This window comes from Vidua chalybeata, chromosome 1 (genome assembly GCF_026979565.1).
Source record: "Vidua chalybeata isolate OUT-0048 chromosome 1, bVidCha1 merged haplotype, whole genome shotgun sequence".
Classification (NCBI taxonomy): Eukaryota; Metazoa; Chordata; class Aves; order Passeriformes; family Viduidae; genus Vidua; species Vidua chalybeata.
Window position 1 is genome coordinate 63,184,743 of NC_071530.1, and position 22,694 is coordinate 63,207,436.

General features: G+C 40.0%; 2 protein-coding genes across 3 annotated transcripts in view; one reads left to right on the forward strand and one right to left on the reverse strand.

Moving 5' to 3' along the window:
• The first annotated feature begins 115 nt into the window (after window positions 1–115).
• On the forward strand, window positions 116–4,292 carry NOL7 (nucleolar protein 7). 2 transcript variants are annotated; one of them, XM_053959755.1, is made up of 8 exons: window positions 116–328; window positions 851–911; window positions 991–1,046; window positions 1,213–1,244; window positions 2,176–2,281; window positions 2,868–3,013; window positions 3,094–3,171; window positions 3,921–4,292. In XM_053959755.1, exons 1-8 carry the CDS (start codon window positions 156–158, stop codon window positions 3,992–3,994), a joined length of 726 nt encoding a protein of 241 aa, XP_053815730.1. In that variant the 5' UTR covers window positions 116–155; the 3' UTR covers window positions 3,995–4,292. The 2 variants fall into 2 exon arrangements, with proteins under 2 accessions (XP_053815730.1, XP_053815737.1); XM_053959762.1 differs by having other exon boundaries at window positions 2,892–3,013.
• Window positions 4,293–4,681: 389 nt separating this feature from the next.
• Window positions 4,682–22,694, reverse strand: part of RANBP9 (RAN binding protein 9) — a 37,803-nt gene continuing 19,790 nt past the window's right edge. Inside the window, exons 4-14 of the mRNA XM_053959711.1 lie at window positions 21,096–21,263; window positions 18,036–18,058; window positions 16,583–16,767; window positions 15,670–15,782; window positions 14,228–14,336; window positions 12,670–12,860; window positions 10,865–11,012; window positions 9,017–9,138; window positions 6,780–6,931; window positions 5,995–6,106; window positions 4,682–5,661 (exon numbers count right to left, since the gene is read on the reverse strand). Of these exons, the coding sequence (XP_053815686.1) occupies window positions 5,531–5,661; window positions 5,995–6,106; window positions 6,780–6,931; window positions 9,017–9,138; window positions 10,865–11,012; window positions 12,670–12,860; window positions 14,228–14,336; window positions 15,670–15,782; window positions 16,583–16,767; window positions 18,036–18,058; window positions 21,096–21,263 (1,454 nt within the window). The 3' untranslated portion in view covers window positions 4,682–5,530. The remainder of the gene's footprint in view (window positions 5,662–5,994; window positions 6,107–6,779; window positions 6,932–9,016; window positions 9,139–10,864; window positions 11,013–12,669; window positions 12,861–14,227; window positions 14,337–15,669; window positions 15,783–16,582; window positions 16,768–18,035; window positions 18,059–21,095; window positions 21,264–22,694) is intronic.

Here is a 22,694-nt window from a genome sequence, read left to right on the forward strand (position 1 = left end):
GCGGCGGGGCCACCTCCGATGTGCTGTGTCTGTGCGCGCATCCCGCGGGGCGGGGCGGGGCGGGGCGAGAGGCGCAGGGCGGGTGTCCCAGCGCTCGGCATTCCCCGGCGGAAGGCGAGAGCGGTTCCGGGGCGGGCGGTGTAGGGGCCGCGGCCATGGTGCGCCGGCAGAAGGCGAAAGCGGCGGCCGCGGGCAAGCGCAGGGCTCCCGCCGCGGTTCCCAGCCCGGCCTCCTCCTCGGAGGACGAGGCCCCGGAGGAGGTGCCCTTCGGCGTGGCGAGGGAGGCGGCCGAGGCCGAGCGGAAGCTCGTGGGGGAGGCGGCCCGGAGGTGCGGACACGCCGGGGCCTCCTGCTCCCGAACGGCGGCTCTCACACCAGCGCTTCCCTCCTCTTACCCCCTTCGCTTAGCCCCAGTCATCTCCCCTTTCACCCTTCTTACCACCCCTTTAACTCCTCGCTTACCTTTCTAATCCCCCCTCCACCTCTCTTACCCTCTTAGACCCCTTTTTATCCGCGTTCATGTCTCTTGCCCGCTCTTATCCTCCCCTTATCCCTGCTTATTTCCCCTTGTTGCCTCCTTCCCCCCCCCCCCCCCCCCTTATCTCCCTTCCTACCCCACCACTCCTCTTATGCCTCCCCGGCCTCTTCTCCCTCCTTATCCCGCCCGTAACCCCTTCCTCTCCTTTCATCCCTCTAAACCCCTTTCACTTTTACTATCCCTTATCCCCCCACTTGCCCCTCCTCACTACCTCCTTTGCCTTTCCAAGCCCTCGTTCACCCCGTTTATCCCCGCCCGTAATCCCCTCTCTCTCCCCATGGAATGCTGACGGCGGCTCCCGCCTCCCCACAGGCACCGGGAGCTGTTGAAGGAGAAGCGGCGGCGGCACCAGGAGCTGTTCGCGGAGCAGAAGGTACCGCGCTACCCCCGCCGGGCCCCGGGTGTGTGTGCCGGCCGTGTCCGTGCCTGCCTGACTCCCCTCTCCCCTACAGAAGCGCAGGCTGCTGCCCGAGGCCGTGCTGCAGGAGCTGCAGGATGTGTCCGCACGGTGAGGGGACCAGGGGAGGCAGCGGTGGGTGTTGGGATCCTCCTCTCCCTATCTCCCACCCATGGGGCAGCCCCTTCTGGTCCCTGGGGGTTTTGTGGCTTTGAGTGAAGGAAGAGAGTGTGAAGTGAATTGAAGAGTAACCTGTTGCCTTCCCTTTGCTCCCCAGGCCCGCTGAGCAGGCTGCGGCAGATGACCCAGGTATGTTACAGCTCGCTTTGCTAACGAGGTGCACATCTGATACTTCAGGAGTTCATTCCTGTGCCAGAGCTCCAAGGGGGAGCTCTGGTGAAGAGACCTTCTCCAAGTCTTAAACATGAACACGCCAGACAGATTGTCTTTTCCCCAGGAAAAGAAATATCTGAGGAAAAATACAAAGTCAGAGTCAATCTAATTCTTAAACCTTTTACAGAAGCCACTTGCTGTGCGGCGATTTCAGTTAAAATAGCCTGAAGTGTTTAAGGAAATCATGGGCAGGTGATACAGCAGAAAAAGCAAGGATTACCAAAGGTGGATTAATATTTAGCCTTTTTTTTAAGTAATAAAGGCTATTCCTGGATAGAGTTGTTAAATTGCCTCTATACTTTACAGATCAAACTACAATTTAATAGCATGTGTAGAATATTAAGTAAGTTTTTTCGAACTCAGAATTACAAAATCAAGAGTCTAGAGTGTTTGACTGCTGTTTTTGCTTCATCTGTACTTCAAAGTACTTCATAAATTTTTTTTTATTTAAACAGTTCTCTCATCCAAACCTCACATGCTTCTGTATGGTGTAACTGCTACTTTTTCTTGGTTTTATTTAAAAAAGATCTGTTGTGTTGACATAACAAAGAGATGAGCTGAGGATGAAGCAAGACTAAAGCCAGAGCTGGATTTCCCTTTATGGGTTACCCATAGCTGTTGTGTTGCATTGAATTTTTGTCCAGTGATGAATCCCATTTTGTTGATGCCGAGGAAAGCAGGCTAGCAGTACTTTGGGTTGCTTCACTGAGTATATTTCTTTCCCTCCCTCTTACAGCTGTTCTTCCTAGTCAGTGCTTCTGAAAAATACTGCTTAAGTCCTGTTCCTGTTTCACTGATTGGTTTTGATTGATAACATTTGGGAAATTTTGTTTGCAAATTACTCTAGGTGAAGAACTTGAGGCTGGGGCTGTACAGCTGGAGCAAGGCCAGGCCCAAAGGCAAGGCCAAGGTGAAGTGCAGCAGAAGAAAGGCAAGAGGAGCAAGGGTGCCAGGTAGGAGGAGGAGATGATTTTGCCTGGTGTGGGAAGGGGCATCAGAGCAGCTGTTCTGTCACTGCATGGCTGTACCCTCTTCTGCACTTCATGTTCCTGTGTCCTTCGTCTGACTGAAAGTGTATTTATGTGCAAAAAGCACCTTTAATATTTGCTGTTTTAGCATACTTATATATATATATGTGGTGTAAATAATTTTTACATACATGTATGTAACTGCTGTGAGATAGCTGGGCAGTCGTAAGCACAGCAGTAGACATTGTGTTGTGTGCTGCTACAGGTGGGGTGGTTGGGCACCGAATTCCTGCATTTCAATCTATTTTTCTCTCTCCTCTATTTCTTTGTCACTGATGGCCCTAGAGAGTAATTGCCATAGCTTCTGGTAGGATGAGCTCAGGACGCCCAAGGAAACTACTCAGGGCAAAGGCATATGACAACAGCTTGAGAGTATTGGTCCAGCTCTATTTTTTTAATACTGCCACAAAGCTCATCTGAGTATCAGAAACCATCGCTGGCTGCTGCTGTGCTCAAGTAGCAAAGCTTGACAGCGGTATCTATTGTTCTGGATCCTGTAACCAGGCTGCAGGGATTTGCATCTCTCTTTTACTAGGACAAAAGGGAACTACATGGCTGTGTGCTTGAAAGACCACAGTGTAGCAGGCCTCCACCAACAGCTGGCCAAAGACTTCCTAAATGCTCAGCTCTATGGGCCACACACCAACCGGGTACCGGGTAAGCGCTGCTGCTTGGGTGGGTCTGGATGGAGCCTTGTCTGGCCTGAACTTGGTTATTAACACCTGTCTCCATTTCAGCAAATGAATTTTTTTCCCTTGCCAACAAGAGAGCCCCAGTCAAAAAAGCTGCAGTTCAGTTTGTGGACAAGTCTTGGGGTGAGTATAGAAAGTCAGAGTAGGTACTATTTTCTGCATATGTGGCTAAAAGCACACTTAAATAAAATCAGAGTTTCCATGCTGGAGCATCATGGCTTGTGATCCTCTAACTCCAAGCACCTGGAGAGTAAGGGAAGGCAGCAGAGCACTGTGGCCTCAGTGGGTGTCATGAGCACACCCCCAGGGATGGTGTACGAGACACAAGTTGACAAAAAATTACCTCATTTTTTTGTATGTTAAGAGACAGCTCTTGTCCTAGAGCCAGGGCTGCTCAATGAAATAAGTACTTCAGTAGCTGTCAGCCTCCAGTCCCTGAGCTGTTGGAAGGCATTTCAGATGCATCTCACACTTAAAAGCAGGGATACCAAGATCCCAGAACTTCTGTGTGAGCAGGGAAATAGCACTCATTCCTCCTTATTTCCATAATGGATGGGGACAGTTTCACACCCATACAGTCTGTGAGGCTCAGGAACACCAGAGGGAAAAGTTACTGATCCCCTGCTTTCCATCTGCACTCCATCACTGAAAGCACCACTGTATACCCCCCACCCTCCTAAGGAGGCTGGTGCAAACTGGTACTCCTGGCCAGTGGAATGCACCTGGGGCACATAAAATACCTTAGGAAGTTTATCAGTGTTTGAGGTGGCTGTTCTGTTCTGAAATGCTGCTGCAGCAGCCAAGGGATTGCTGCTTCTCCAGCACACAGGCTAAGAAAAAATGGTAACTAACAGCTATTTTTTTTTTTTAAGGGCAAGATAAAAAGGAAAAAGCAGCAAGGTTTAAGAAACGTTGGCTGGCGCCACAGATTAAAAATGGACTATGAAGACAGCTTTTTCAGAAGATGCTGCTAAGGACTTTAGTGACAGTTAATCTCAGCACAACAGAGGTGTTTCTCCCCATTTCACCATCACTTTGCTTTCAGCTCCAGCCAGCAGAAGGCACCAAGCTGTGCCTCATCAGACTTCCCTGTTCTCTCCTCTCCCCTTTCAGAAGTTCTTGGGGAAGCTACAGAGCAGCCAGGCCAGTGTTGTAGAACAGCTACTGCTAGGACCAGGCTTGCTGAGCTGCCTCCATGAGGCAATGCCTTTGCAGAGAATAAAGATGAGCAATGTTGTACCTACTGTTGTGGATGCTGCATTCCTTAAAGCAGGCACTTATTCCTGCTGCTTCAGTGACTTGTGTCTCTAAGGAAAGCCTGTACCCTAACAGCAGAATCATTAAATCAGCTGCCACAGCAGGACACTTCTCTCCAGCCTCATGATTACTTTCCAACAGTAAGGGATTTTCCCCATCTGCAGGGAGTCCTGAGTAAGCTTCCTGCACTGTTAGCTAGACTCACTGTGTGGCAAGAACATGGCAAAGCCTTCCACTTGGACCAGCCCAGCTTCCACAGGGAAGTGGCAGCCCCAGCTCAAGGGGTGAGCCACTCCCCTCACAGGTCTCCAAAGGAACCACTGTTCTAGGATGGAGCTCTAGAACAAGACAATGTAGCATACACGTACGTCCATGCTACTGTGGCTGTAGATGTAAGTTTTTAATGGCTGGTTAATTATGATATCACTACATTTTATTGCAATATAGTACTATTTAAGCACTTTTAAAAATGCAAGGTGTACAAAGATTAAATTAAGACTGTAAATTGACTAAATATTTGGTTTTTATATAAATAGGTCATAACCACACTGTGTTGACATGTAATACTGTTATAATACAACAGTTAAACTGGTGAGCCTACACAACAGAAGCTGTCTGTAGTTAAACAAGGAAACGAAGTTGAAAAGACCATGTTAAAACAAAAAACTACTAAGATCAACAGGTTGGGATTGTAAGTAGCAACAAACATATTCACTCAGCTCCTGAGTAATTCAAGTTTTACAGTACACATTAAAAAATATCATTTCTTCCCATCAACACTATATATCCAAACCATTTGCATTTTGCAAATTACACTGATTGAACTATGTAACAATGGGGGTGGAGGTTGGCAAGTCGATCCTGCTTGACGTTTACATCACCCACATGCTAATACATCCATGTTTTCTATTTTTCCGTCCCACCACAAGGTAGCAGGATTTTTGGTTTGTTTTGGACAATCATTCAAAGGATTGGTACTTGTCAATTTGGATGTCTGACATTACCAGTGATATTTTCAACTCTTAGTTGTCTAAGAGGTTTAAAGATGGAAATCTCCTAACACTAAGTTAGAAATCATTTGCATCATGCTGTAAACTAGGAAGCAACATAAAGCAACAGACTTGTCCTTAGTACATAATTAAAATTCCAAATTCCAGTCAGCAGAGCTGGTCTACTTTCCATGTTGAATATGCCACAACACCTTTCAGACCTTCAAAATGCATAGCTAGTGTAGGTAGTCTTCCACTGTGGCAAATGCGCAAGATCCAATTCCTGACCGGGCCATCAATCCTAGACACTGTGATGCCTGTCCCATGGCGAGGGCAAGCGGGGGTTGCTTTGGCAGATTGTGAGTCTCTGAAAAAGAATCACATTGGCAGTTAAAATACACTGAAAACTTGACATTTAAACTACTTAAATCATTCATCTGCGAGTTTGCTCTTAGAGCAAGACACAAAGCAGAAGCAACAAAGTGACCTTGCACAGCACCATTACTGAACAGGCCATTTTTGCTCTCAACTACAACAGCAGACAAGTACCTGTTATTTTACAAACCCTCCAATACTATCCCTCTCTTCCCAGAAGAGTGTACCCAACACTGCTATCCTTACAGTGGAGCAGCAGGGCCATCTATGTGGGACACAGGGGAGGCACCCTGAGTCCCCTGGGCAGCCAGTGGGCCACACTTACCTAGTATTGCACTATTCAGCACGGAGCACACTGGTTCTCTTTGTATCGGATCAAGCTGATTTCCAACAGGGCTGCTCCAAGGATCAGAATATGCAAGCAAACTGAATGCATCCTGTGGGAAATTGACTTCTATTACATCTACAGCTACAAGCTACTAGCGAAAAGAAGGGATATTTCGTTCAACTAATTTGACTCAGAATCACAAAGGTCACTGTCAGTGTCCATCAATACAAAAAGAGAAAAATTGTGACAGGACTTGTTCCATTTAGTGTTCCCAAAAGCAAGGCAAAAGGTAGCATTATTTTACTAAGTGATGGGGTAAGAGCAAACGGACTGAAAACTGCATGCAGTCTTTGGCAGGAGAATTCTTTTCCAGAGCAGTCCCAAAACAAGGCAAACTAATTAACATGCAGAGTACTAATGACAGCACATTTTGGGCATCTCTACCAATCCCCTTGCGGTTCACTTATCACTGACAACAGATCAAAAAGACAAAACCAGAACTTCAATTCAAGAGTCCAAGTTACATGGTCACAAATGAGAGAAAGGAAAGTGCTAAATTAATTTCTGTGTTTAACTGTTTAACAGCACAAAATTATCTTCCCTGAGCATGTGCTACACAGACAAAAAAGAAGACAGTGCTACACCACAGCTGACCAGAACACCTGCTCTGATACATGTGAAAAATGGCAGAAGTTAAAGCAGAACAGTATTACAGCACAACATGCTGTGGGAAGTTCCTGCTGGCAGTTATTCATTCATCTTTACATGAAGATTAAACATACCTTGAGCATTTTCTTATTCACTGTGTTTTTGCCACATTCTCTTCTTAGCTGCTCGCTCATTGCTTGCAATTCTCTTCCAAAATGTATCATCCTTTCAATGGCCGCTTGGCTGCCACCACATAGCTGGCGTCTTAACTGACTTGAATCTACTTCTAAAGAAACGATATCGTCATCATCACCACTGACAGAGCTGAGGATAACAACCTATGGATCTACAGCCTCTGCACCGATTCACTCAAACACAGCTGCCTGCCCAGAGACAGCAGGTCAGCCCAGACACCCTGGCCCCATGTGCTCCTGTACCACACACTGGGGAACTGCTTTTATGAACATTTGAGAGACCTGGTTAACTGTGGCAAAGGCTGTCACAGCACGTGCTGTTTATTCGCAAGGGGCAATTTTAAACTAATTCGAAACCAAACCAGGTTTTACTCTAAAATTTTAAGGGAGTTTAAAAAACAACAATGAAAGCCCACAAAGTTCTAACTTTCTTAATTTTTGGCACTGCATTTCTAAAGATGCACAAAGTTGGCAACTAATAGAGGGTAAAAAAATGCCGAACTTCCTCAATAGCCATGATGGATTCTGCTACAAGACAACCATTTATACCGTTCCTACTCCTCGCAGAACACATTATCTTAATCCTTTGGATATCTCAGGCTTCTTTTGTCATCAAGCAGGACACTACAACTGATTTCTTTATGGTTTCCTACAATATTCCCAATAGTAGTGATTTTAAAAGATATTGATGCAGCTTATGAATAGTAAATCAACACCTGGCTTCTTTAAAAAATATGCTTTTTTAAAATTTACACCTAAAGCACTGCATTAAGAAAAAGGCATCTATCCATTCCTTGTCTTTTTTCATCAATGGAATCAAGTTTTGAAATGAGCATTTTGATAGACTCTTCAATTACAAAACCACTCTTCTTTTTGACTTTAACACTGCTATTTAGTGATGTATTTTTGACTACTATTTCAAAAAAGGATTTTTAACTGGCCACTTTTTTTTTTCCTTAGATGCAAGTATATCACCTCTGGAAAATACCTGCCTACTTAACCTTACCTACACAGCACTAAGGAGAATATATAAATATTTCAAAAAGTGAAAAACCACCAGACTCAACCTGGGGCAGGGTGTGGGAGGGTAAACAGTGTAGGTGAAGCACCCACAAGTCTTCAAGTAGTGGTGTTTGTCCCTAGCTCAGCCTAATTCTAAGATATGACTTTCCAAAGGCAGGAGACAACTACATTACAAAAAGCACAACAGCTGCTGCATGTCTGTCACAGCAAGTCTCTGCAGAAAAGCCTGCAAGGGAGCAAGCACCTGTTTGGGGTTTTCTGTCACAGATATAAAGTCTTGTTAGTATCCAGTCTCAGAGCACAATGCAGGGAAAATGTCTGGCAACTTGTATGCCTCCTTGCACAGCTGTAACAGAATGACATTTGCTGTTCCACTGCATTTCCCAGCAAAGCTGCAGGATCAGCAGCAGCAGCACATGCCCCGGAACTGGGAAGCGCTCACAGACCTCTGCAGGCGCTGCTGCATTCTGAAGGTCTCCAGTTTCACATTTCATTTAAACTACACATTAACTGACATTTGCTTAAATCAATCGTTTGAGTACCAATTCTGCAGCTGCACAAAGGGCAAGCAGAGGGCATTTAAATACTCATTTGTCACCAACATCAACAGGCATGAAGGAGTATAAAGCAAATTAAGTAAAACGAAGTTAATTTTTAGCTCATAACTATATAAATTGGTATTTTTTTGGTGGAAAACATGGGAAAAAAGTTCATTTTTCAGTTTTACATTTCCCTAATAAAGCTCTTGAGCATTAAATATTAGCACTGTGCATTTCAATATAAAAGATTTAGGATTTCTGTGCTTACTGTGGAGCACAAAGATGCCATGAGAACCATGAAGGGGAAGAGGAGAAGTAATTTCCCAACTCAAACACAGGGTGCTACACAACTGCGTGTTTCTTCTCAAAAAAACTTCCTTAGAAATTAATGCTAATTTCAGTAGCCATGAGTTACCCATTTCCCCTGTTCTCACACTGATATTGGACCACCTAAATCAGTGGTTTTACAATTTACATCTAGTAACAGCAAAACAAACAATCAAAAAATTAAGATTTGAGCTAGTAACCCTAATTTTCAAGTTGGGAAGCATTGCAAGTAAAAACATAACCTTGTTGCCATCACTTAATAAAAATGTAAGAAATATCACTGCAGACCCATTTCTGTGTCACATTCTTCCATTTCGTGATCATGTTTAGAACTACCATTTAGGAAGCCATTGGATGAAGTCTCAGCAACCCCATTGGAGTAGTGATCTGTTTCCATGTCTACATCATTGCTGAAAAGAGAGTAGTAAATACAAGTTTTACTCATATTTAAGTACTTAGGTTATCTTTACAACTTCATCACACTACTTCCTCATCTTAGCTACTGAAAAGCTGCTATTAAATATTACCAAGCTAGACCACAGTTTCTTCGATAGCAGCTGGTGATACCAGAGCACTATGAGAAGTTTTAAGGTTGTCTCAACATTAGTTTTCAGTAAAATACTCTTTTCAGACGCTGAAAAATTAAACATGTCCCCCATTATTCAGAAGTAAAGAATATAACACTTTCTAAACACAGACCAAAAAGTTCTTACCTTGTTTATATAACTGTATGTACACAGAGCTGAAGAAAATACATTGAGAAAATATACTACTCCCACTTTTTAATATAGTTAATATTTATACATAAAAAATATAATTAAGTCAATATACATCCTACATGGGAAATACCATATTTAGGCAACAAATTATTTTGAAAAAATGCATTTCCTCTTATTTACTCTATGGAATGACAGAGGAACAACAAAAAAAGAAAACCCTAAAGCAAATGCTGAGTAAAGCAGAACACTGAAGAGACACTGAGTAGCAAATGCAAAGCATTCAACTCCTCACAACCCTCTGCTTACAGCAGCTCACAGAAGTGCTTTTAGAAAATGCCAGCGTGGCTTTGGAGACTGAGCTTTGCTGACAGTTGCATCCTGGCCTGTTCTATTCCATCACAGAGAATAGCAACCTAAAACCTCTGTCAAGACCAAATAAATTCAATTTGGAAGTTTAATATCTTGCTTCTAAGCAACCAAAAATACTCAGCTTCCTTTGAGGACGGAAACCAAAAGGCCTCTCTGACTGGGCAAGAACACAGCCAAGGAACTGTCTTCCTCCCTGAAAAATCTCCAAGTTGCCTGGACACTGCCAGACATTTTGGCAGAGGCAGCTGCTGATGCAAACAGAAATTGTGGAAAGTTAAAAAGTAAATTGTAACTCTTACCTTTTTACCCCAATTATCACTATTCAACTAAAATAATTTTGGTCATCACCACCACATCATCACATCCTATGTGGTAGTTTTGGGAATCCATTTTGCACAATGCAACTGAGTGCTGTTGCATTTCACATCAAATTAGGTTCTGCTGCACCTATGCAACCCAGAGCTTAATATGTACTGGTTATGAATAACCATATTAACCCTGGTTAACAGATTTATTTTCATTCTCTGAACTGAGTGAGTTTGCACTAGTGACAGTGACTGGAGTAGGCAAACAATCCTGGTGTATACAGTGAAAGGGAATCCACACTTCACGGGCATCTCAACTGTGTTTACTTTGCAGATACTGCCACAAATGGAGAGTAACTGAAAACTTTTCATTACCTGTGTGCAACACACTTAAATCAGTGTCTGTGGCTTCAATTAAAAACTCAAGTGCCAAAGAGCTAATTAACCTTCACTATGGAATTTCAAAACTGACCATAGCTATAAGCAAGGTAATTTATTTTTGTCCACTGCATTTCTTTAACCCAACAGGATAAAAAGGTCTATTGAGCTTGAACTGTCAAACAACCAGAGTTATCGCAAGCTGCTGGCTCCTTGCACTACATTTCAACTGTCTTGGGGAAAAAAAATATCATCTCAAAACTCAATATGAAAAAACCTCAAATACTGAAAACTCTTCCCTGCCGTGCAAACACATGGAGAACACAAGCCTTAATGTGATTAAAAAACACCTAAAGTTTATTTACCTGGAATAGCTGTTAACCTGCTGCGATCTGGATACATTTATGTTGTTGAGCTCTGGTACATTCAAGCTGGTGGTCGTGTGTTTACTGTGACAGTAAGACTGATGCACTTTATTTGATATTACTCCATTACTGCAACTACTTTCAAACCCTGCAAGAAGTTTTAACAGCTGTAGTCAGAAAGTGGTACTTACAGATAAGATTGTAGAAAGAATGAAGTAAGTGTAGCATTTACTGACCAGGAACGAATATGCTAAATTTGCCACACAAACTCAAGTACTTCACCTCCATGTTTCAGGTATTTGAATCCTTAAGGCTTCTAGAGTGCAGAAGTTAAGCATTATTTAACAAGTACGAACAGAGACACAAGAAGGTTTTTCCAGTTGTACTAATATACTGGTAAAACAGAAAACTGCACTAATGTAGAGGTTTTTTAGAAAATTTTTTCTAGGCCACTGTAATCATTATGAATGGAAGTAAACATTTTTAATTCCTGATCACGTAATTATTTTGATAAATGTGCAGTAGAATTCAGCGCTGAATACTTTGCATGTTGCTATACTTAAATACAACCTCCCTCCTTCACCATGTAATTATTTTAATTGTTAATACTGTGCTTTGCTAAAAAAAATTACACCATGCTGTAAAATCATGATGCCTAGCTAAAATCTCTTCTGCTCCTTCTAAAATATAACAGGAAAACTACCATTTGAAGCAAACATGTAATTGCCAGTTCCATCAAACCAAGAGCTCCCAAGTATGTTCTAAAATAGAAACAGGTCACAGGAAGGGCTTCTTATAAAGAAAACAGCTGCTGCCATTTATAAAATCCTAAACATCAATTCTAGTAATACATTAATCAACCTGCCTCTATTTTCAAAATTTCAAAAATTACACTACTTTCTACACTACATCCCAGTAACCACCTGAAGGACAACCAGAAAATCTGAGTGGCTCTCCACTGACACACGTGACGGCACTCTCTTGACACAGAGGGAAGAAAAGCAAAGCTACTGTCCCCTTCCAAAGGCATCAGCTACTCTGATGGCCAGGCTACCCTGACTTTCCATTCCACTCAGAGAGAAAAAAAAAAATAAAGTGCCCCCAGTCAGCTCCAGTTTGGATTTGGAAATTAAACAGAAGTGCAAGCTGATGGTCTCTGCTACCTTAAGAGTCTTAGTCTTCAATGATGCCATGTTCAGGTACCATTTTAACATGCTCAGCTTCCACTCAGCAGGGGTGCTTTGGAAGGCATGGGGATCTCCACATAAGCTTGGGGCAGCTCTAAATATTCATGGCTTCCCACTGAAGATTCCCCACTACTTCAATGCTCTAAGAAATGTTTCAACTGTGCAGACGGAAATGTGGCACGTCTTTTACTCAGCCATACCACCAGGTTTCTGGTGTTTCCTGCTCAACCACAGCTATTCTGACTTCTCCATCAACACCACAGGAAATGGATCATATACACTACTTACTGGATTTAAACCATCTTGCCCAAGCCATAAATTATCATCAAAAGGACAAGACAAATATATGTCAGAACCTTCCACCTCCCAGAGGGAAGCACTTCTTAGAAATTGGTAGCAACCTACTTTGCAAGAAATAAAGCCAAGAGCACATGCAAAAATTATGTGATGAAGCTTTCGTTTTTCCCAGTGATTTGAAATCCTGTATTTTAATCATTAACATTTTACTGTTACACACAGCATCCAGCATAAAATCTTAAGCTTAAACAAAAAAAAAAAAAAACTCCATGTGGTGTGGTACATCCAAATCTGTGTGGTCTAGCCTCCACGTGAACTTACCAGTGAAGTGTGTGCTGCTCCCTTTGCCTGTTGCCAAATTGTGAATATTCATTCCATGGCTGGGACTCATGCTAGGACTACTGAATGACCGTGGGCTAAAAGGGTAACTGTCTTGAGATTTTGGACTGTGGCCTCCCAAACACCGCACTTCACTGTCTGTACCATTCACCATCTCTATGAACTGACGCACCCTAAACAAAAGGCAAAAAGTTAAGCTAATAAAACCATTTACACATTTCAAATTACCAACGATAGCAATGATTTTATTTTAGTGTTAAATATAGAACAAGTCTGACTCAACAAAATGCTGAATGTCAGTAACGCAATCGTCAATAAGCTCTGGAGCATTCCACCAAAAATACACAATTACAAATTTGTGAGGGAGCAGAACAGGAATATTATCCTTGGAGGACAGCCTTTGTCACTAAGTCCTCAAAGTCTAGAGATTTAAACTGTATTTCCTTGTTCTAACTGTTTTCTTTTATTGGCAGGGGCAAGGTTATCTCTTCAGAAAGATATGTCATTATGTTGTCATGTCTGTCATTTCTCTCAAAGTAAACGAGAACAGCGTTTGACTGGAACATTAAGCATTAAAGGGTAACTCTTAACATTAAACACCTGCACTAGAAAATAGTCTGAAAAGCAAACTCCCATACAAACCTTCCCTTTAGAGGCTGTTGCTCTTTGTCAATTTCATTTTAGATAAGGAGGTTTTACTGTGGACTTTAAGGAAGCTCAGAACTCCTGCTTTATGCTTAAGGCTTCAGTAGCCTCAATAGAACAGGCAAAATTTAGGAAGACAGACTGAGAAAAACATAACATAAAATTGATGCTATTGAGTGAAGTCTTTCATCAAAATGTTCACATTTTGTGAATTCTGTGATAAGTCTGGAGTACTATCACGTGAATTCTGTTCAGCACTTGAGCATGATAGACTTCAAACACATTCCCAGTTACTGAACTGAACATAAAATTAAAGTGCTTTGTTCTTAGAGGTGATAATGCATTTTTTCCACATTCAAACACTGCAATGTGATACAAAATTCTGGAGAACAGCACAGCTGGCAAGTAAAAATGCCAGAATGAAGGTGACTATTGTGTGCCTGGAAAGCCAAGAGAACTCTTTGGGATTATAGAATTTCCACAGTTTTAGCCAGAGGTTTCTAGTAAAGTGGCTTGGAATGAAACAGCTCATTTAAATTGGTATTTAAAGTCAGTCACCCCTTTGGAGCATAAGACTAACTTATGCTGTCAGGATTCTTAATCTTCTTGAACGTACTACTATATGAGTTTCCATTTTAAGTTTTACTTGACACCCAAATGAGCGTCAAGTCTACAGGGAGATGTGAATTACGCTGCAAACCAGGACCTCGATGACAAAACCTAGTTAAACATGTAGCAAATAAGAAGAGCATAAAAAAGTGAAATACACACATTTTCTAAAAAGCGCTGCTTAACTTTGTATAAATTTCTGTGAAAGCGTTAAATGAGTAACTGTCTTGTCTCAGAAGGTACTGTGCCATCTATAAACACACATCTGTATAATTTGAAGACTCACTTTAATGCAAATAAGAGATTAGGATTTCTTTCTAGTAAACTTGGATACAACTGTTGTGTTGTTTCAATGGCTTCTCCCATTCTTCCTGCTAAAACCAATTTCTGAATTCCTGTTCACCAAAAAACAAATAAGAGATTAGGATTTTTTTCTAGTAAACTTGGATACAGCTGTTATGTTGTTTCAATGGGTTCTCCATTCATCCTGCCAAAACCAATTTCTGAATTTCTGTTCAACAAAACTAACATCAGTTAAATGGACAGCTTATGGATTAATACATGTACATTAACGATTAAAAGACACTGTAACCATCAATCAACAAGATTTTTTTTCCTTTCAGAAAAAAAAAATAGTGCAAACAAAGATCATGTTTCCATAAAATGTTCAACAGGAAAGTTTAAGAACTGCACTCCACCTACATGTATCTAAATGAGAACTCAGTATTTTTATTTATTGCCAGCATCCAACTGCTTTGTAGTCAGACAGTGGATTTAGAGCTAGAATAAGACTGCAGACACTCTTCTGTGAGTTATTTCTCATTTTCACAACTTTATAAATAAGCACATTTCACATTACTGTCACTCAAGAACATCCAAATTGCATTGCACTCCTACAGGTTCAATTTTGACTAAGAAAAACAAAAATTTAGTCTCTTTCACCTAAACACATACTTCCAATCAAACAACAGTTGAGTAAAATCTTTCACAAAGGTCCTTGCTTTAGCTGATGCTTCTGTGGCTGTAACTTGGCTCAAGTTGCAAACAGCCTCCCAGCTCTCTTCACCAACAGAGAAACTGATCCAAATGTAAAAAAAAAACAGCAACAAATGTGTTGTTTTACAACCAAAGCAGTTTCCTCATGTGGTATGTCATACAGTAACACAAATGCTGATGGTCACAGAGCAGGGATTTAAATGGAAGGGGAAGGCACTGTTCCATCAGGCTGCCAAACAGCACTGGCATGGCAAGTTAGAAATTAACTGCTTAGTTGTCCTTGTCCTCTTCCCCTCACATCTGTAAGCAGGAAAACTCAAGTTTCATTTAATTTACAAAACATTCTCTAAACTCAATCCCTTTTCACAGTTCAGATAAGAATATAAATGCTTGTCAATACTAAGTTTTATATTCCTGTTTGTGACTAACCATTAGCTCTCACAAACACTCAGAGACATTACACACACTTGTTTCAGACATATCACAACTTTCCATTCAAGAGAAAAGACAACAGATAATTTACCACATTCTGCTACATCAAACAAGTTACAAAGTATTACTGTGCAGATTTTTCATACCCAGCTGCTCATACATGTGTAACATTAGATGACAGCAAAGAACTGTGCTATGGAGTAGTGCTGCAAGCAAATTCTACAACACTACTTAAGAGAAAGCTTTATGTAATATGTTTAAGGAAGGAAAAAAGGGATGCAACATGCTTTCCAGCCTTACTTTGTCTGTTCTTAATGGAAGCTAATTCTTCTAGCACTGTCTGGTCTGTGGATCTGGCGAATGCCTCTGCTGTTGCACAGTATCCATGGTGAACTAAGTAAGATGATACCATTCTAAAAATAAACAAAAACAAAACTCAGAAATACTCATTAAATACAAGTAAGAAACCAAGAACTCTGTAAAAACCTTTTGATAAAATAACCTAACTGAATTGAAAAATTCAGCTTGAAATGCAGAGATTTCTACACAAGTCAGACAAAAGTAATTCAGTTAAGAGTCAGTATATTCTTCAAAACACTGCACAGAAAAATAATTATTAAAAATAATAAATGCATAACTTTATTATGATGAATTTTAATAGCAATTATTCATGACCCAAAGGCAGGGTCAGTTCAAATATTAACTGCTAATCAAGCTGACTTTTTTTTCTCATTACCACCAACTGAAGTGAAATTGCTGCACATTAAGTTTTTGTTTTCACTGAAAAAAAAAAAATGCAAAGTCACAGCCACCATTTTTCCAAGAAACACTACTGATACACAACTAAACCTGGCATGCCGAAGGCTGAGAATGCAAAGGGAAATTTCCAGAGCCCAGAATATTAAAACTGCCCATTACAACCACGGCAACTTTCCTACAAACTCCCCAATCCATATTAGATAGGTCAAATTAGAACAGAAGTCTTACACTCATCATTATAAGGTCCAAATTATTAGTGACACAGAAACTCTGCCACAAAATCTGTTCATGCTCCCTTTTACACTGTTATCAAACCTGGTAACAAAATTACTTGTACTATTTTTTCATCTTATCTATCACTTTTTGCACAAGACAACAGATAGAATGCTTTAAAGATCTCTGAAATTGTGCAACTAACAACTTTTTAAAAAATTAATAGTATTACAAGTCTTACTTCTGAATCATTGTTTGCCACTCTCCTTCCCGATCTCCTATTGGAAATCTGTCAATCTGTGCTTGAATTTTGGTTCTCCACTCTCGCATATAGTCTTCAATATCAAATACAAATGGGTGTTGTCCAAAATTAGCATCCACAACCTCTCCTGGTGTTTGAAGCCCTACTGTAGGGTACAAGTTTGGCTGCAAGAAATATTTTAGTTAGTTTTTGACACTTGCCCTAAAATCCCCACTGTTGTGGGTTTGGTTTTTTTTTTTTCCATCTCTAGCAATAACCTCACTGCTTCTAGTAGTGTGCTCCAGCAGTAAAAGCAGCTTCAGCCAATACAGCAATACAGTGACTGACTAATTTTATTCCCAGTGCTCATAATTTTTTTTTCATTTGGAAAAAGAATATCTTATTGACATTCTAGTCAGAAAATATGCTTTTTTAACTGTGCTACGTGTTACAACTTTTGGGTTCAATTTCATGAAATATTAAGCAACAATTTTTGATGATTTTTAAAGACCAGTTTTTTTCTTTTAAAAGAGAACAGAACTTAAACTTACAAAGTGGGCCATTTTCCTTTTAGGGTGAAATACTTAAAACATCACTGAGTTTTAGCGGTAAGAAGAACTGACAGGAGATAGAAAACTCAATAGCCTCAAAGTCCAATTGTACTGCCTAACAAAAACTGTAACAATGCATTGAAGTTTTCGTGAATTCCTGGACTTGTATCTAGGAAAATACTTTAACAGCATTTCTTATTGTCTCAGTTTAATTTTCTGCTTAGAAATTAGGTCCCCATGCAAATTTAAAATGTGCCAAATATGAGAAAGGTACAATCTGCCTGTTGGGATAAAGGCAATTTTCTTAAATGCAATGAGCATTTCCGCAGTGGCAAAGCAATCAATTGTGTGAATGGGATTTTGTTGCTAGGGTCTTTTGTGGGTGTATCATGCCTGTATCACTAGTATAGGGAACCCATGCCAGTTTTAAGAAAAGCACACTTTAATTGACTCTAAAGCTACAAGACTTCAGATATGTGCAGCTTAAAAAAAATTGATACATTTGATTCTATGAAGCAAAGATCATGAAAATCAGGCATCAAGAATGAGTTACAATGAAAATATCTCAAGCAGCCATCCACCCTGTTGGTGTTTTAATACAGCTCTGACTTTGTATGAAAGGCTTGAATGTGCCAAAGCATGTAATAACTATTTGCATGTATTATTATTCTGCTAAAAAAAAAAAATGAAAAGGAAAACTTGTTAGGATTGGTGTAAAACCAAAACACTTTCTCCTTCAATTAAAAAATCACCACTGAAATCATGATGAGAAATATCTAATATTAAATTGGCTACTAAGATTATCATTGTGATTCCATCAAGCATAGAGTAAATGCTAGTCTGATCTGAAACATCTGTGTAAAGACAGAAAGGAAAACTGTTTGAAAATGCACTTATCTTACCGGTAAATCTGTGAAAGCAATGCCTGTAATAAAGAGAAAATTAAGATTAATTTCCATGTGTCTGGATTCTAGCCTCATTTTCTTAAATGTATCATTACCTGTTCAGAAATCTCACTCAAACCATCTCAAAAATAAGCTAAGTATGGTGAAATCCATGATGCTTACGCACAATTCACGTTTTCTAAATAATAAATGGTGGTATCTGGCAAAAAGTAATCATCATTCAAAAATACTTGAATTGCCCTTAATTTTTTTCAAAATAGGTTATAAGATTTAGCAAATCATTTAGATAGGCAGATTAGAAAGTCTGAAAGTTCTAATTACATACTAAATTTAGAGAAGAAAGGTAAGGATATCCGAAAATACTTTTTCACTTGCATGTCACGATGCTGCAACATCAAGATTTAATGGTATCTTTTTTTGTTTGCTATTACTTTTATTCATACTCACTCACAATTTTTACACAAGCAGCACATGTCTATAATACTCCAAACCAGCCTACAAATGTTTCACTCCAATCCACACCCTCATGCTTTGTTTTTCAAACAGAACAGCTTAATATCTTGTTACATAATTACAAGCATCCATCTACCTGTAAAACGAAGGGAGTGATTTTGCTGTCTCAGGATTAGAGAAAAATAGGACCTCTATACACTTCAGGAACTCCAGGCAATTTTGGGGGGTGGGAAGCTTTCAGTTAAAAAAAAAAAATCAGTAATCTCCTTCTGACAGCCAAATAATAACAGTATTTCAGAATTTCCTTTATTGTTGCTAGTGGGTTTTTTTTGTTTTAATGCGGAATTATTCAAATCCACTTCTGCCTTCAAACTTCAACTTATTTTGTACCACCATCTTTTCAAATTTAAGACAAAAAGAAAAGCTCTGAACCTTTTGTCCTAAATTCCATCCCTGTTTTCAATCTCTACTCTTCACCAGGATTTCAAACCTCAAGAGCATCTGGATTCCTTACCCACATCTTTTGAGACAGAAGAATGACATACTGAGTGAATCTGTTTCCTTTGTTTCCTCCCATCATATCTCAAAGCTGTAATTTTATTTATTCCCTGCTCTTACCCTATCTTTTTCCGAGTTATATCATTTTTTCTATTTGGCAATTTTTTCATCCAACTTGCTCTTTTCCAAAATGGAGGCTGTAGGCATGACAAATAAATGATGACTAAGTGATATGTAGGTGCTGGGGTCTTGGGGGGTGGGTGCAGGATTTGGTTGGGGCTTTTTTTCAACCCAGGATTTCACACTTGCATGAGAATTACTTAGCCCTTTCTGCAGCATCAAATTCCAAGCTGAGCCAGAGACTTCCTATATTCTAGACCATATACATGGGCCCAGAGAAGAAACATAAATGTCCTCCAAGTCACAAATGTACAGGAATTCTGGATAACTAGCAGCTGCAACAACTTAGACAGACAAAATTTTTGATTTTTTTCCACTCAACACAGAAACAATTTTCGTATGTCAGAAGCTAAAGCTAGCAAAGTCCATGACAGCAGAACAGCTGTCAGGTTTCCTTCTGAAATCCATAAAGTGTTTGTCAGACTCAGTCTATGACAGATGACATTTTATTAGCCTCCCCTCACCTATGCCACTCTGGTCTCCTCTAAAAACAGATTTTAATCTTTTGCACTGTTGTTTTACAGTAGGCCTAATCCAGTCAGCTTTCTGTTTTCCACTGAAAAGGAGGGTTCTGGTCTTGCCTTCCTAGCTCGCTCACACTTTCATGTGACCATAAGGGTAGTGAGAACACTCGTGTCTCTTTAGTTGATCACATGATCCAACTTCCCTGCAGGCACAGTGTGAATGTTTCAAACAGGGAATAAGGTAACACTGCTTTTCTCAGCTTTAACCCAGTTAAAGATTAGGGCAAACACAAGCCCGTTACCTTCCATTTGTACCTATCCTGCAACAGGATGCCAAAAGAAACACAGTGCATGCTTCAAGTGTCCAACTGCCCTAGGTCTCAAAGTATACAGACTCATTCAATTTAGAAGGAATATTAAATCATGAAAGAATATAATCACAGAAGTGATTACATGGAATTGACCTCAGGAGGAGACTTCTAGGCCCTCCTTTGAGTAGAGGCAGGAAAACTCCCAAGTCAGATGTGTTTGCTCAAGACCTGAGCAAACAAACTGTCAGTCTTGTTCAGGGAGGCTAGAAAAGAATTTAAACCACATCCTTCCCCCTTTTTCCAAACCTACTTTGTGTTTGCCAATGTAAGAAAACAGAACAGCAACCCTCTCCTTTACTTATCACATTTCTACCCATCACAGAAACTTTGTTCTTCTTTAAGCTTTATCCCTTCAAAGTTCCTACTCCCCTCAGCATAATTCCAAGATCTCTTCCCAAGCCCCCACTCCTTTCTTAATGCAGGAAGTAATTTTTTTTCTTCTTTCTTTACACTATCTTGATTCATTAAATTACATTAAGTAAATGAAATAGATATTCCATAAAAATTTTTAACTCCACCCACTCCTGACATCTTCAAATTCAAAAATTGTTTTGCAGTGTTGCCTAATACTACAATTTACTGTATGAGTTTAATGGACTTAACTTTAGCTCAACTTTTATGATTTATGGCTTTAGCCCAACTATGAATGACTCCAGACTGGGAATCCAAAAGACACTGTTCTCCAACATATACTCAAAATAACATGCATCCAGTGTAAGGTTTTAGTGAAGGCTGGGTGTTGCCCCTACAGCAGCAAGGAATTTTAGCTATATCCATTCTCCGGACCTTCAGTTATTTTATTATCTATTACTTTATGACCATCAAGCACTATTTGTGGATTTAGTAATGGAGTTCATTAATGCAGATCTTGTGGAATGAGATGCTGTATGATGAATCCTCCTGAATTCACAAGGAACGTTAGTGCTAATGGCACAGAACAAATTCTTTTCCCCAGTTCTTTAATTACTTCATAGACTATCAGACTACCAAAAGCACTATTCAAACCCTTTGCTCCTGATGTGAAGAGGGCTTCCTATTCACAACAGACTTAAAAACATAATGCTGTCATGAAAGGCAGCATTTCTTCATACCCAGGCTGTGTCCATTCTTGGTGTAGAAGCAGGTGTTATTGATAAGGTTGACACAACAACCAATGACATCACCCGTAGTAAACGTTGGGCCGTAAGGTTGTCCCGTTCCAGAGGAACAGAATGAATGTCCATCGTCTCCATGGTAACCATATGAATGTTTATCCCAACCTAGAGGACAAAAGCATTTGCAATTTATTCATTTTCTTTATTATTAAATAAATTGAAGACTGTGCTAAGTTGGTATATTCTAGCCAGGTTAATACAGCTAATTACTACGCTCAGCTTTCTGCTTTCTAATATTTCTTATCTAGGAAAGCCACTGTGTAATCTTTAAAATGACAACTTCTTTTATCAAAACGGCTGAATAAGTAATTGCATTTGTAGTATGTAACAGGTAATGCAAATTCAGATAACACATTTTTCTCTTCACGCAAACATACAATATTACCAACACCAAAAATGTAATCCGCTACAATGCTGAAATTCAAAAAGCTATATACAGATCTGACATGTCCCAGTAAAGCAGTGAAGATTCTCCTGTTCTCCCTTTCATTTTGTGAAACTATTGCTACCATATGTCATAATCAGATTCTTCCTGGCTACAAACCAAACAGGCATCTCTGGGGAAACATATTTCTAGTCCTGATTATTCTCAATGACTATTCAGCAGCAAGCAGCCTCTGCATAATAAGAGAATCTCCAGACTAAAGTGTAACTAGCTATGCTGCCCCTGAAAATAAAAATACATTTTAAATAAAAGGAAAAAAAAAATTAGCAATACAGGTGAAAATCAGAGCCAAGAGCTAATCATTATGCATGCAAATATGGTACTAATTGTGCAGGTGAAGAAGCTGTAGAATCTTTAAGAAGCCTCATACTGTTACACTATTCAATGAAATTCACAACAAACAATCTTGGTCTGTGCTCTTTTATAAATACCTATCTACACAAGTGCAAGTCAGTACTGAACCTCTTCTGTCAAGCTGCTGCCTAGCAGGTTAATTTGGAAGTATTTTCCACACTTAGACCCTAATCTTTATCATCAGCAGCTTCAGCTGGTACCATATTAAGCATTTCTCAGTAAATTAAAGACAACCCCAAATTATTGCTGTTACATTGATTAGTAGTATCTTTGATAATTACAGCATCCTAAATCATACTTAAACTTAATGCCACCCACTAATAATTCATCAGCCTTAGGGGGGCTCACAGTGTAACAGGGACTTGCAGTCATCATATGAATCTCTACCAGAGCATTTTGGGTAAGAAAGTTAAAACTCGAAAGCAAGAAAATGCAGATACTCAAAGGTCAATTCAACATGGTTTTATATTTTGGTAATTACAAGGAATTCAGTTGGTTGGTTTTGGATGGATATTTTTTTACACATTTAAAGATCTGTTAGAAACTCAAGTCTTTTATGTATACACACACAAAACTTTCTTAAGTACTATTCACATATGCTACAGAGAATTGTTAACTAAACAGTGTCCCTGACCATGCAGGTCAATGGAACAGTCACAACATAAAACTAGGCTCTTACTATGAAGGCTGGAAAGCTAAAAGTATAGAAGAGTGACAGAAGGAGAGTTCCCTCCATG